Genomic DNA, 16,316 nt, shown 5'->3' with positions numbered 1-16,316 from the left:
AGGTAGGCTTTATTCCTGGCCGGGAAGCCCAAGATAACCTTTCTAAAACTCTCCTAGTGATGAATGCTGCCCTCTCCCGTGACCATCCCCCTATGTCTCCTGTTGATCGACGCAGAGAAGGCATTCGATTGGGTTCACTGGGGCTTTCTGAGGGCTTCTCTGGAGCAAGTGAGAATTGGCCCGGTCTTTCTCCATAGAGTGCTGTCTCTTTACGGGGACTCTTCGGCTAGGGTGCGTGCGAATGGGGTCATATCCGAGCCCTTCTTGGTCCGTAATGGCACTCGCCAGGGGTGCACCCTTTCCCCTCTCCTTTATGCGCTCCTGATGGAGCATCTGGCAGTAGCGATTCACTCACGTTCCGATATTGTGGGGTTCACAATGGGTTCCACTTATGTCAAAGCTGCCCTCTACGCAGACGACCTTCTATTATACGTCGCCTAACTTCACCTCTCTTTCCCGGCGATTTTGGACGAGTTTTGCCGTTTTGGCGAAGTCTCCAACTTCAAAGTTAATCTGACCAAGAGTGAGGCACTTAACGTTTCCCCATCTCCCTCGGAAGTCGCCGCTTTGTCCGCTCTCTTCCCCTTCCGTTGGCAACCCCGGTCTATTAAATATCTGGGGATCCGGGTTTCCACTAATCCTAAGGACCTTGTGGATTTGAATTATTCTGCCCTTATGGAGAGGACGATTGCTGACCTGGGCTCCTACAGGTCCCTTGGACTCTCATGGTTTGGACGCATTAACGTCTTGAAGATGGACACCCTGCCCAGATTTCTCTACCTTTCCCAAGCACTCCCGATTCCTGTCCCTGGGCGTTTTTCTCCTCCCTCAAATCCCTCTTTGGGCGCTTTGTTTGCGGATCTTCCCGTAGTAGGATTCACTTCCGCACCCTCATCCGGCGTAGAGATAGGGGGGAGCCGGTGTTCTGGACCCCCTTCTTTATTATCGTGCATCAGTCCTCCTCCGTCTTCTGGATTGGCATTATCGACGCCGCAACAAACAGTGGGTTCTGTTGGAGTCCCAGTTTACTGATACTCACCTCCCCTCTCTCCCTTGGTTGCCCTCGCACCACCACCCTGCTTCAGTCCACTTCTTATCGGTTTGGGACAGTCTTTGCAGGTCGGCTGCTGTAGTTAGGGTCCACGGCCCCCTAAGCCCCCTGTTTGGAAAATCCATGTTCCCTCCTGGGTTTTCCGCGCATCGCTTCCTGGGTTGGTTCGCTGCCGACGATGTCTGGCTGGGCTCCATCCCCGGCCCCTCTTCTTCCCTCCATTCCCTCGACCAGTTGCAGGCTGCCTTTCCTGATTCCTCCCTATCCTGGTTGGAATATCATCAATTGTCCGCCTTTTGGTGAAAGTTTTCCATGCAGTCTCTGCTATCCCCTGCCCCCACAACGTTGGAGGTCGCGCTGGGCCGATCTGAAGCCCCTCCTCGCGCCCTCTCCTTCCTCTACGATGTTTTATTGTATGTGGCTTCTCCATAAGTTTTATCCCTCGGTCTCCGACCTGTGTTGGCGCTGTGGTTCCGCGGAAGGTAACTTTCTACATATATGGTGGGATTGCGGGGAGCTTCAATCTTTCTGGCAAGCTGTGTTCTACCTCTATAGTAAGATTACTGGCCGCTCTCTTACCCCCAACCCCGCAAGTAGCCTTCCTTTCCCTTATACCTGGTAAACTTTCCTCTGTTAAGGGCAACCTTCTGCACCACTTCCTCATGGCCGCCAGGACGGTCATCCCTCGTGACTGGCATAGTCCAACCCCTCCCTCCCTTCTGGAATGGCTGCAGGCATTTCTCCACATTTGCAGAATGGGTTCCTGGGACGCTCCTGACTCCTCCAAATTCGAGACCCTCTGGCGGCCATGGGTAGTGTTCCAGGATTCGTCTGAGTTTTCCGCCCTATTCTGCTGATCTCCCTCTCTATGTCGGTCTGGGCCCCTCTTGCCTCCTCTGGCATTTTCCCTGTCTCCCTTCCCCTGTCCTGTTCTCGGCTTACGTCTTTTCTCTCTTTCCTTCCTCTTGTCTCTGTTTGTTGTGTATTGTCTTGTCTGTCTCCCTCTGCTCTGATTTAGGCTGGGGGCTGTGCCCCCGTGTTCCTCCATAATTTGTTTTTCTGTTTCAGTTCTTGCCACACCCCACTCGGGCTCCATGCTCCCTTTGGTTGCTCGCCTGTTTTGTGGCCCTGCGCGGCTTTCTTGATATATTTGGGGTGTTCTGTTCTCCCCTTTTGCATTGTTGTCTGTTTGATTAATTCTGTTGAAAATCTTCTAACAAAAATTGATTACACCTAAACACCAGACCAGAACAGATCCAGAAACTGTTGGTGGCTAGCAGCCTGATCTACTCAGCAATCTGCGGTCATTCTTTACAGAGAGTCTTCTCAAACACAGCTGATCCATTAGTTTTTTTCCTTACTTTACTGTACTTCACAAGAGGTGCCTTTTTGTCTGTTGATGACCAATAAACTGTTCAGTTGCACAGGAGTGTCTGTGCAATTTTTCCCCCTAACTTTACACTGTTACTGACCCAGCTCCGCACTGTTGGAGAGCAACAGAATTTCGTAGTAAGGGATATGTACCACATATTCCAGCTGTAGTGTGATTCAGGTGCAGAGGAGCCATTCATCACTTCTGAGCTTATCTACATAAAATTACCAAGGGAACCTTGGGAAGCATTGAGGGTGTAACTAACAAAATGCCCAGCAGATGGTGCCATTGCAGCTACCTATGTAATATTGACCGTTGAATGACCCACATATTTAAGTGACCATTTCATAGTTGATCAATGACTATGGCACTGACCATGTCAAACTCGTCCTCTCATTAAGGCTATTTTTGGAATGGTCATTTACCTATAGCCTTTAATTCTGAAGAATGCAGCATGTCTGTCACCCCACAGTAACTCTTTGTTTTCTCAGATAAACTTACAGGGAGTGCCCTGAAGCTAATGACAAGGTAAGAATTGGCAGACTGCCATCCTGCAACATTAAACTGAAACTCTGGGAAAGCAGTACTACCCGAAAAACAATGAGACGGAGAAACCCCTGACGCTTCATGGAATAGTTGCATTGTGAAATCTGAACAGAGATCAGGTAAAGACAAAGCGCCAATGGCATAACTAGGACTTTCTACCCTATACTGTCTCCAGTAAAACCTCCTCCTCCTGTTCTGTCAGTTACCCCCTCTGACCCACTTTCTCATCACATGAAGACAGAGCTATGTCACTGTCTTGTGTCCTCTGCTTGTGACTGACCTCAACTCTCCATACTCAGGTGGATGTTACTGAAAGCCGGCCAGGATGTACCACTCATCTGCTCTACCCTTCACTCTTCTCTCCAGCTTCACAGCTGATCTGAACAGCGGTGCCAGCCAGACAGCTCTGACAGGTAAGATGTCTAACATCATTCCATCTCTATTGTATGGTGGCCATAAACCCTATAGGTCTGCCCATGCAATAAAGAAGTTACAGGGATCTGAATATGTCACATTAATTGGTGTCTGTTTCATTAGTCTATTTATTATCAGACATGATAATAAATACTTCCAAGCTTGTAGTCCTTATCTTAGCAGAGAAGAACTGTCATAGGGACGCCTTGCCCAGCAAATATGAATTCATTGTATAATGCACTTTATATACCTACTGAAATGGTTTTGTAATGTGGGTATGGCAAAGAGGAAATGTAAAATGCCATAAATGTATTAAAGACTCACACAACTTTGGTGTAGAATTATGTCGGTCATGAAGATACCGTATTTTTCGGACTATAAGACGCACCTAGGTTTTAGAGGAGGAAAATAGGGAAAAAAAATTTTGAAGCAAAAAATGGTAAAATATTTAATATATGGGAGTTGTAGTTTTGCAACAGCTGCAAGGCCACATTGACAGGTGACCCTGCAGCTGTACGGGGATGCATAGAGTGTTTGTTTTTTTTTTTGCGGGGCCAGAAGTACTTTTTAGTTTACCATTTTGGGGAATATCTATTTCTTAGATCACCTTGTATTGAAAAAAACCCCGGTGGTTTATAATATATGATTTTCTACTTTTATATATATATATATATATATATATATATATATATATATATATATATATATATATTCTAGGGACAGGAGGTGATTTAGAACTTTTATTTATTTCATATTTTTATTATATATTTTTAAAGCTTTTTTTTTTTTTAACTATTTTATTCCCCCCCAGGGGCTTGAACCTGCGGTCACTTGATTGCAAGTCCCATAGACGGCAATACAACTGTATTGCCGTCTATGGGACATTCTGTATATTAGTATTACGGCTGGTCATAGACCCAGCCGCAATACTAATATAGCCGTGACAGGCCTGGGAGCCTTCATTAGGCTCCCTGCTGTCACTAGAACAGATCGTCTCCTGCGATATCGCCGCGCAGGAGCCGGCCTGCAACTTCACAGGTATGGGCCGGTGGGGACCGGCCCTGGGGGAGAAGGGGCCACCGATACTGACCCGGCATCCGCTGTACTAGAGAGGCGGATGCCGGCGAGGGATAGACGCTGGCACTAGTGCCGGGGCCTGAGACATCGCTGCGCTCCTCTGCCCTGCATGAAGCCAGCGGCGGGGGGACGGAGGAGTGGAATAGTATCACCGCTGCCGCTGCTGGCTTCATGCAGGGCAGAGGAGCGCAGCGATGTCTCAGGCCCCGACACCTGCATCTATCCCTTGCCGACATCCGCCTCTCTATTACAGCGGGTGCCAGGCGCCACATTCGGACTATAAGACGCACCCTTCTTTTCCCCCCAAATTTTGGGGAAAAAAAGTGCGTCTTATAGTCCGAAAAATATGGTATACAAAAATATCTAACATGTCCCATTGTGTGAAATGACGTTCTTTGTTATATATCTGTCTGTATTTGAACCCTACAAATTGTACAGTGCTGTGGAATATGTTGGTGCTATATAAATAAAATTTATTATTATTATTATTATTACTAACATGTCTAGCGAGTTGCACATAAATGTATTAACCACGGTGTGTATATAAATATAGACTACCGCAACATCCTTCTCTGTGGCCTTCCAACGCTCTTGCGGACCTCTAAATCACCCTTGCTGCTTGGTTAGTCCACCTTTCGCCTTGTTTCTCCTTTGTCTCTCCCCGTGCCAATTCTTTCACCTGCTTTTCCAGGCCACCTTAGGTAGGTGAGAGTTAAGGAAACAGACAGACACGATCGTTCTATGCTTTAAAGGGGTCTTTAAAGGGGTTGTCCCGTTATGTACACTATCTACAGGACAGGAGATTGGTGTACAATCACCGGGTGCCCGATTGCTGGGTCCCTTAGTGGTAAGGAAGTCAGGCGACCAGAAGTCCCCCTAAGGCATCCTTGTGAATGGAGAGTAAGTGCACTCGCATGACCTGTTCTCCATTCACTTCTACGGGGCTGCATGTGCTGCTGAAGATTACAGTCCTGCAAGCACACTGGCGCTCCATTCACAAGGAAGGCGTTAGGGGGACTTTTGATCCCTTGCCCACCTTATCACTGGGAGACCCAGCGATTGGATCCTTGCAATTAGACACATTACCTGTCCTGTGGAAAAGGAATAAGTGTCCATGATGGGCAACCCTTTAAGTCCCACAGAGATAATTAAGAAACAGAAACAGAGTGGCAAAGCAATGTTGTTTCCATAATCCTGAAGCTTACTGTACTATATTGCATCCATAGCTCTGACTTAGAGACCAGCATTCTGCTCTTTTCTATGGCGGGCTGAGATGAAAATACCTCTAACCATATGACATATACAACCTGTCCCCTCCATACATTGCTGACCTAATTTTCTGTAATCTCTGATCCTCACAAAACTTCTTCCTTCACCCTCTGATTTCTCTAAAACATTTCTCCTATGCATCCTACAATTTCTGGAAAACCAACATGTAAGATTGACCTGCACATGTAAACCTTCGAAAGCAACTGGAAAACCCACATTTTCAGAAAAGCTAACAAGCTACAATAGGCTTGCTACCACTAGGAAACCAGATGAGCAACTTCTACCCCCTCTATTATTGTCTCCATTTGCTTTTCCTTGTAGACTGAAAGTCTTAAGTTCAGTCATGTAGTTAGTTATGTGTTTAACTGTACTTATCTTTCTACTATGTATTTTAAACCTATTTTAACCCTTTGCATATGTACAGTACCATGGAATTAATGGTGGTTTAAAAAAAAAAAATAATAATAATATACAGTAAATTATACAATCATAGCCATAAGTGTTATCACCCCTCAAATTTTTCCAGAAAATGAAGTATTTATCCCAGAAAGCTATTTCTATTACTCATGTTTTGCTATACACGTTTATTTCATTTGAGTGTATTGGAACAACACAAAAAATTGAGAAATAAAGGCAAATAGGACTTAATTTCAACAAAATTCCAAAATGGGCCGGCACCTTTTCAAAATTGTGGGTAAATAATTTTGTTTCAAGCACATGATACTTGTGGCAAGTAACAGGTGTGGGCAATATAAAAATCACACCTGAAACCAGATAAAAAGGAGAGAAGTTGACTCAATCTTTGCATTGTGTTGTGTATGTGCCACACTAAGCATGGAGAACAATAAAAGGAGAAGAGAACTGTCTGAGGATTTGAGAACCAACATTGTAGAAAAATATCAACATCGCCAGAGTCCATCTCCACAGATCCTGATGTTCCTTTGTCCATGGTGCGCAACATAATCAAGAAGTTCACTATCCATGGTACTGTACCTAATATCCCTGGATGTGGATTGAAGAGAAAAATAGATGAAAGGTTGCAACGCAGGATAGTCTGGATAGTGGATAAGCAGCCCGAGTCAAGTTCCAAAGAAATCCAAGCTATCCTGCAGGCTCAGGGTGCATCAATGTCAGCGTGAACAATCCATCGACATTTGAATGAAATGAAAAACTAAAGCAAGAGACCCCAGAGGACCCCACCACTGACACAGAGACATAAAAAAGTTAGATTGCAGTTTACAGCCAAAATGTATGCAAGAAAGCTAAAATCCTTCTGGGAAAACATCTTGTGGACAGATAAGACCCAGACAGAATTTTTTGGTAAAGTACATCATTCTACTGTTTACCGAAAACAGAATGAGGCGTACAAAGAAAAGAACACAGCACCAACAGTCAAATATCGTGGAGGTTCAAAGATGTTTTGGGGTTGTTTTGCCGCCTCTGACTGTGTGCAAAGCATTATGAAATCTGAAGACTACCAAAGGATTTTGAGTTTTAATGTAGGGCTCAGTGTGAGAAAGCTGGTTTTGCGTCCTAGGTTCTGAGTCTTCCAGCGGGGCAGTGACCACAAACATACTTCAAAAAGCACCCAGAAATGGAGTAGAGCAGCCAGCAAAGAGTCTAGATCTGAATTCAGTGCACTGTTGGCTTTCCCGTTATGTGCCCCATTGCTGGAGATATTGGTGCCGTTACCAATCTCTGCCCACTGTCAGAAGGGCGTTCCTGACAGTCTATCTTGACCCTGAGGACCGCCCCCCAGCCAACAGTACTCGTCCATAGAGGAGGCATTCCTTACCGCTCAGCTCAACTAGTCTATGGACGAGTACAGTCAGGGTAGGCGTTCCTCACAGCTTAGCGTCATCCCTGGGTGATAAGGAATGCCCCCTCTGACAGTACAGGGTTATGGACGAGTACTTGTAGGGGAGGATTTTTCTCATGGCCCAGCTACACTGTCAGGAACGGCCTTCTGACAGTGGGCAGAGATAACTCTAGCCCCGGGGCACATAACAGGTAATGGGTAAGACACATAATGGGTAAGGCAACAGTGCACTGAATTCAGCGCATTGTTGGCTTTCTAGCGGTATATACAAACCGCATATGTCTGAGTATATGTCTAAGCCTTTGCATGGTGTTTTGCATCAGAGCTCCATAGCACCTGCCTCTTTGCAGTTTTATGCTACGGTTATGCTACGGTTAAATGTCACCATGGCATATGAGATGTTACTTTCACTTTCAGCCACCTGGTTTGTCTCTTGCAGGGAGATCATTGGAGCCGTTCCATTGCTATGGCAGTCAGGGAATAATTATTTCCCGCCATCTGAATTTATCCTTAAAGCACCTGTATGTACACAGCTGTACAAGTTGTCCAGCTCAGCAACAAGCTTCATATACTGTACATAAAACTAGAAAACCCATAAGATATTGAGTAACAATGTTGTCATGTGAATATTCAAGAAATTTTTTTTATAGCTATGGTAACTGTATGGGAGTTTAGACCTACTGGACAAGTTGGCGCTAGTATTTGTTTGCTTATGTCTTATCCATAAAGTTACTCTATGACCAGGCCAACTGTAAATGTCTATAAAATATTTCCTGTAAATGGATTCACCTTATAGGTATGGGGTATATAAACAAAATATACCACACCTCAACAATTATGAGTATGTGCACAGTTTTAGAATATTCTTAAAATTCCAGGAAACTACTTTAATATAGTAATTTAATAACCACTTTGACTTTCTGTTAAATATGTTCATAAAAAGTCTTAGCTCTGTTCACACTTCAATATTGTCTATTGTTAATGGAATAAGTGAGAAATATTCCCCAATGCATCAATAATGGAAGCTTCCAACTTATGTTTTTTTATAGGCAATATATACATTGACCAATGACTAACCTTGTACTGTAAAAAAAGGCTTGTGAAACAAAGATTTGTAATATATATATATATATATATATATATATATATATATATATATATATTTACAGCTGCAAGTATTTTGGGATATGTCTATACCAGTTTTGTGTATCTAGAGATTTTTGCATACTCTTCTTTGCTCAGTCAGATTGGATGGGGAGCATCTGTGAATAGCAATTTTCATGTTTTGCAACAGATACTCAATGGGTTTAGGTCTAGACCAGGGGTGGGCAATTAATTTTCCCATAGGGCCGCATGAGAAATTGAAAGTATGCTATAGGGCCGCACGGCGGCAAACTTCTACGTTGACTTCCCAATCATCTTTCCATGTGCCCCCACAAAGTATAATCCTCCTACAGTCACCCATACATTATATGTCCCCACATTATAATGTCCCCTTCCAACTGCCCCACAGTATTAAGTCCCTCTCCTGGTGCCCCAGTTTAAACTGGGAGAGACTAGAGGGGACATGAAACTGGAGGGGGACATTAAATAGTGGGGGTAGTTGGAGGGGGTCAATAAATTAATAACAGCTGCAGCGGGACATGAAACTGGGGGCAACTAGAGGGGGACATTAAAATCGGGCAGCTGGAAGCAGACATTAACCCGTAGGGGTAGCTGGAGGGTGACATTAAACTGGGGGCAACTAGAGGCAGACAGGTCCCTCTCCAGCTACCTGCACGGTTTAATGTCCCCCCAGTTTAAGTGCCCCCTTCATCTACCCCCAGTTTCATGTCCCCCCTCCATTTCTCCCTCAGTTTCAGATCCCCCTCCTTCTCTCCCCCAGTTTCATGACCCCCCCCCCCTCCATTTGCCATCTCTGCCCCTAGGTTACTGAGACACACAGACAGACAGAGAGAGAGAGACACACACACACACACTCCACCCTGCATCTCACATTCCCCTCTCAGTACCTTATGACACACACATCACGTCTCCATCTTCTTGCACTGTTCTGCCGGCCCTAAGACATGCCTCCCTAGACACGCCTCCCTAATCAAGCTATGCAGGCCGGTTTGAATCAGTCAGAGGGCCAGATATGGCCCGCAGGCCTTGCTTTGCCCAGGTCTGGTCTAGACTTTGAATGGACCATTCCACTGTAGCTCTGGCTGTATGTTTAGGGTCATTGTCTTGCTGGAAGGTGAATCTTCTTCCCAGTCTCTAGTATTTTGCAACCTGCAACAGGTTTTCTTCCAGGATTGCCCTGTATTTAGCTCACACATAGTGCTTTGCATTCAGGCCAAAAAGTTCAACTTTGGTCTCATATGACCAGAGAAACTTCTTCCACGTGTTTGCTGTGTCCCCTCTATGGCTTGTGACAAACTGCAAAAAAACAATTATTATGTCTTTCTTTCAAGAATGGTTTTCTTCTTGCCACCTTCCATAAAGGCCAGATTTGTGGAATGCATGATTTATAGTTGTCTTGTGGACAGATTCTCCCACCTGAATGGTGGATTTCTGCAGCTCCTCCAGAGTGACCATGGGCTTCTTGGCTGCTCTTCTGACTAGTGCTCTCCTTGCTCAAAGTGTCAGTGTATGTGTCTTGGTAGGTTTGCAGTTGTAGAATAATTTTTCAATTTTTGGATGATGGATTAAACAGTGCCTCTTGGGATGCTGAAAGTGTGATATGTTTATATAATCTAACCCTACTTTTAAACTTCTCCACAACTTTATCTCTGAACTGTCTGGTGAGTTCCTTGGTCTTCATGATGCTGTTTGTTCACTAATGTTCTCTAACAAGCCACTGAGGCCTTCACAGAACAGTTGTATTTATACTGTGACCAAAATACACACAACTGGACTCTATTAACTCATTAAGTGTCTTCTGAAGGCAATTGTGCGCACTGGATTTTATTTTGGGGTATCAGAGTATACGGGGCTGAAAACTTTTGCACATCACGCTTTTCATATTTTTATTTGATCTAACTTTTGAAAACCTTGTATCATTTCTGTTCCACTTCACAATCTGCTACTTTCTGTTGGTCTATCACTTAAAATCTCAATAAAATACATTTAAGTTTTTGGTTGTAAGGTGACAAAATATGAAAAAGTTCAAGGGGTATCATTGTAAAACCCATTCATACTAGTGTTGGCTTCATAGCTAAACTTTCCTTTTCCATTGGCAAAGTCTGTTTACTATTCCAGCTCTAGCACAGAAGGAAATTTTCACTGGATTTTCCCTTTAATAACAGGTAGAGATCACAACGCAAGGGAAAACCCCATGCATGGTATTGTTGTTATAGAATACTTTATATGCTGGGGGAGTTTCTTGTTTGTTTTTTTTACAGATCTTGTGACTTTTTTAGTGGCTTAGTAAAAGCAAATGTAAATGCTAAAAAACTAATTGAGCAGATTTCATAAAATGAGGTGTTGATGACAGCAGCGTGAGTGCAATGTACTGTATATCACATAGTATAGTTAGTTTTTTTGCAGTGCTCAACTTTATATGAAGGCACAAAATGCTGCTTTCCTTTAGGGCAAAAAGAAAGCTATACCCACATATTGTACCAGCCTGCCCAATGCTAAAGGCCATTTAAACACCAAAATTCACCGTGCAATATACCGTAATCATTTTCAGGACTACATTCACGAGTAGTGGAAACAATCCACATTATAATGCATGATTCACATGCACTATACGACCATTTGTAGGAATTGTTGCCAATTTTCACAGCAGATGTAAAAAGGTAAACCTGCAGCAAAATACACCCATGCAGATTTTGCAGTAGATTCACTGCACATTTGTAATGGACATAACCTTGTGCAATCTGTTGAGGTTATAGTGGTTTTATGAACATATATAGAATATACTCTTTGAGCATATATCAAGACGTATACACTAAACCCAACAAAACCCTTTACATGGCAGCAATACTGTGTAAAATTCATTGTTCTTGCTGCTGTACAGTGGTACAGACGACAAAACAGGTATAACAGGAATGTACACCTTGTGAGAAGTTCCAGTAAAAATAGGATGGGAAAAATCGAAACAGCTCCTGCCATATGGGTATTGTTGCAAATATAAACATCTAAATTTTGAGATAAAGCTTGCTCAGACGAGTCGTGGTCTTGTATGGGACGATACAACATGCTTCAAGCAAGTAAACCAGACCAAATTTAACCCCTTCCGGCCAGTGACATTTTTCGATTTCCGTTTTTGACTGCCCACCTTCCAAAGCCTTTAACTTTTTTATTTTTCTGTTCTCAAAGCCAGATGAGGGGTTAATTTTTGCAGATAAAATTGTTCTTCATGATCCTACCATTTCTTATTCTGTACAATGTACTAGGAAGCTGGAAAAAAATTCAGAATGAAGTGGATTTGAAGAAAAGTGCATTTGTGCGACTTTGTTACAGGCTTCGTTTTTGCAGTGTTAACTCTGCAGCCAAAATGGCATGTCACCTGTATTCTATGCTTCGGTATTTCTGTTTACATTTTAACTCCTTAAGAAAAATCTTAAAAACAGCGTAAAAAAAACCCTGGTGGTTTCACACTTTTGATTTTTTTTCCTGCTATGGTGTTTACCATATGGGATTTTTTTTTTAATATAAATTTGTAGACCAGGCGTATTTGGCCACAGGGATGCCTAATGTGTATTAATGTGTTTACTTTGATATGTTTATGAATTGACATTTTAGTTTTTATTTTTCTTTATATTTTTTAAAACTTTTTTAAAATGTATTTTAATCAGTATTATCCCCACTTTAGGGGCTTAATCCTGTAATCATTTGATTGCAAATCCCATAGACTGCCATACAACTGTATTACAGTCTATGGGAGATTCGCTACATAGCTATTGAGGCTAGCTATAATGCTATGACAAGCCTGGGAGCCTTCATAAGGCTCCCTTCTATCGGAGGAACAGGTCAGCTCCTGCAATCTCGCCGTGCAGGAGCTGGCCTGCAACATTAACCCCTTCCCGCCGATGGCATTTTTTGATTTTCGTTTTTGACTCCCCTCCTTCTAAACCCCATAACTTTTTTATTTCTCCGCTCCCAGAGCCATATGAGGTCTTAATTTTTGCGGGACAAATTTTTCTTCATGATGCCACCATTAATTATTCTATATAATGTACTGGGAAGCAGGAAAAAAATTCAGAATGGGGTGGATTTGAAGAAAAAATGCATTTCTGCGACTTTCTTACGGGCTTTGGTTTTACGGCGTTCACTGTGCAGCCAAAATGACATGTCCCCTATATTCTGTGTTTCGGTACGGTTCCGGGGATACCAAATTTATATGGTTTTATTTACATTTTGACCCCTAAAAAAAATTCCAAAACTGTGTTGAAAATTTTTTTTTCTAAATGTCGCCATATTCCGACGGCCGTAACTTTTTTATACGTAGGTGTACGGGGATGCATAGGGCGTCTTTTTTTGCGGGGCCGGGTGTACTTTTTAGTTCTACTATTTTCGGGAAATGTTATTGCTTTGATCACTTTTTATTCAAATTTTTATCAGAATCAAAACAGTGAAAAAACGGCGGTTTGGCACTTTTGACTATTTTTCCCGCTACGGCGTTTACCGAACAGGAAAAATATTTTTATAGATTTGTAGAGCGGGCGATTTTGGACGCGGGGATACCTAACATGTATATGTTTCACAGTTTTTAACTACTTTTATATTTGTTCTAGGGAAAGGGGGGTGATTTGAACTTTTAATACTTTTTATATTTTTTTATTTTTATTTTTTACTTTTTTTTTATTTATTTTTTTGCATTTATTAGACCCCCTAGAGGTGTTGAACCCCAGGGGGTCTGATCACTAATGCAATGCATTACAATGCTAATGCATTGCAATGCATTGCAAAAAATCATCATCTCTTTTGCAGGCTGCATAGACCAGCCTGCAAAAGAGAGAATTTGCCGACCGGCTGGGAGCCTTTAACAAGGCTCCCGGCTGTCATGGCAACATGACGTCGGCCCTGGAGCATGCTCCAGGAGCCAGCGATCCCTGCCAAAATGGCGGCGCCCATGCGCCGTCGGGAAAATGGCGCCTCCGGCGCCTTTGACCGCAGCGCCGGAGGGGTTAATGCCTCCGATCGGTCTGGGGACCGATCGGAGGCATTAGAGCCGGTTGTCTACTGCTTAAAGCAGTAGACACCCGGCGGCTATGGCGGCCGCCCGGCTACCGGGCGGTCGCCATAGTTACAGACCCGACATGCGCTATACTATTACGGCGCATGTCGGGAAGGGGTTAAAGAGGACCTTTCATCAGATTGGGCACAGGCAGTTCCATATACTGCTGGAAAGCTGACAGTGCGCTGAAATCAGCGCACTATCGGCTTTCCCGATTTGTGCCCTGGGTAAAGCGCTATCGGTCCCGGTACCGTAGCGCTTTACAGTCAGAAGGGCGTTCCTGACAGTCAGTCAGGAACGTCCTTCTCCACAGCAGCACCTATTGCGCTGTACAGTGTGAGTGTCCCCACCTGATAATACTCGTCTATGTATGAGCACTGTGAGCAGAGGGAGGGGGCGTTCCTCCCCGCTCACACAGTACAGCGTGATAGGTGCTACTGTGGAGAAGGACCTTCCTGACTGACTGTCAGAAACGCCCTTCTGACTGTAAAGCGCTAGGGTACCAGGACCAATAATGCTTTACCTAGGGCACAGATCGGGAAAGCCGACAGTGCGCTGAATTCAGCACACTGTCAGCTTTCCAGCAGTATATGGAACTGCCTGTGCCCAATCTGATGAAAGGTCCTCTTTAAAGGTACGGGGCCGGTGTGGACTGGGCCCAGAGGACATTTTTTAACTTTGAGGCGAGGGGGGGTCCCTGGCCTACAATATCTGCGATCAAAGTGAACTAATACAGTGGAGACATTGTTGATATGGCGGCCGCGCAGCAGCAGAGCAGCTGCAATCTTTATAGACTCGGCATCCATGTGTTGTATTACAGAATAACTAAGTCCTTTCATTCATGGTTGCTACATTAGTTTGCGTTCACGCTGTCTTTTTTCCATATGCTCTATGAAAGTTCCTAGAGTCTATGTCAAATGTATCCCTCTGCCTCCCTTTACCCGCCAAAGAGCTCATGAACGTCTCTCTCCTGGTACACCCACAGTATAATATCCCCCTCCACCTGCTCTGACAGTTTAATGTCTCCATCCAGGAACCCCCCCACCATTTAATGTTCCCTTCTAGTTGCACTCAGTTTTATACCCTCCTTCAGTTTCCCCCACAGTTCAAATTCCGCCTCCTGCTACCCCTACAGTTTAATGTTCACTTCCAGTTGCCCCCACAGTTTAATGTACACCTTCAGCTTCCACCAGTTTAATACTCCCCTCATTTTAATGCCCCTCTCCAGTTACCTCTAGTTTAATGAGCCCCCTTTCCAGCTTCACCTGCTGTACTATCTGCTGTCTCTGCTCACGAAGGCTTCAGGCATCTGCTCATGTGATGTAAGTGACGTCCCTCCATTATGAATACTACTCCTGGAGTAGAGACAAAGCTGATTGGTAAAGCTTCCTGCTTTCCCATTGTATACAACTGATTTGACACCAGGATATACCAACTGGGACAGTGGGAGAGGACCCAGAATCCAGGACTGTCCCGCTCAATCTGGGACAGTTGGAAGGTATGTAAAGTGTCCATATGGTATTGGGCTCCTAGTGGCACTCTATGAGCATTCTTCAAGGTGGAAACATGCTTTATCACATTCCTACAGAGGTATTCTTTCCTAGAGGCATAGAATATGGTGCCTAAAGCATACACAAGCCCACAAAATGCCTATGCGTCTTTATACATGGCTTTGACATGTCCATGAACCCTTTGAGAAAAGTAGTACTACAATGACTAAATAACCTAGCATACGAAGATATATATCAGTGATGGCGAACCTATGGCACGCGTGCCAGAGAGGGCACGCAGAGCCCTCCATGCTGGCACGCGTGCGGTCGCCCGGATCGCTCACCAACAGGGAATCCAGTACAGGATTCCCCGTTGATGAGCGATCACTGCCTTCAGTTGTATGTGCAAATGCACATACAGCTGAAAGCTGTCAGGGTAGGCCGCGGATCGCGCGACCGCGGCCTACACTGGCTGCAGAGTTTGACCTCTGCCCCGACGCGGGCGCGATTACGTCATCAGCGCCGCCAGTGACAAGAAGGTGGATGCCGGCGGCTCTTCAGGGGTGAGTATGAGAGTGGCTTACTGTGTATATGATGTTGGGGGGAGCGCTTATAATACTTGGTGGGGTGTATGATACTGGGGGGGAGTGTATAATACTGGGGGGGCTTATAATACTGGTTGGGGTGTATAATACTGGGGGGAGTGTATAATACTGGGGGGAGTGTATAATACTGAGGGGGCTTATAATACTGGGTGGGGTGTATAATACTGGGGGGAGTGTATAATTCTGGGGGGAGTGTATAATACTGAGGGGGCTTATAATACTGGGGGGAGTGTATAATACTGGGGGGGCTTATAATACTGGGGTGGCTTATAATACTGGGGGGTGTACTAAAGAGCATATAATACTGGGGGGGCTATTTATAAGCACACAATACTGTGTGTGGATGCCACTGTGGAGCATATAATCCTGTGGGGGGGGGGGGACACCTACTGCGGAGCATATAACACTGGGGGGCTACTGTGGTACTGTGGAGAATATAATATTGTGTGGTGGGCCCACTGCAGAGCATATAATACTGTCTGGGGTCCCCTCACTATTTATATC

At 44.4% G+C, this 16,316-nt stretch overlaps 1 protein-coding gene across 1 annotated transcript in view; it reads left to right on the top strand.

The window, feature by feature from the left end:
- The first annotated feature begins 3,123 nt into the window (after nt 1-3,123).
- The window catches only part of LOC142209584 (uncharacterized), a 29,069-nt gene continuing 15,876 nt past the window's right edge, over nt 3,124-16,316 (top strand). The window contains exon 1 of the mRNA XM_075278593.1: nt 3,124-3,382. Within this exon, the coding sequence (XP_075134694.1) occupies nt 3,295-3,382 (88 nt within the window). The 5' untranslated portion in view covers nt 3,124-3,294. The remainder of the gene's footprint in view (nt 3,383-16,316) is intronic.

Source organism: Leptodactylus fuscus, chromosome 6, assembly GCF_031893055.1.
Source record: "Leptodactylus fuscus isolate aLepFus1 chromosome 6, aLepFus1.hap2, whole genome shotgun sequence".
NCBI classification, from domain to species: domain Eukaryota; kingdom Metazoa; phylum Chordata; class Amphibia; order Anura; family Leptodactylidae; genus Leptodactylus; species Leptodactylus fuscus.
Note: the sequence above shows the minus strand (reverse complement) of the source record. Positions and strands in the feature narration are given on the sequence as shown.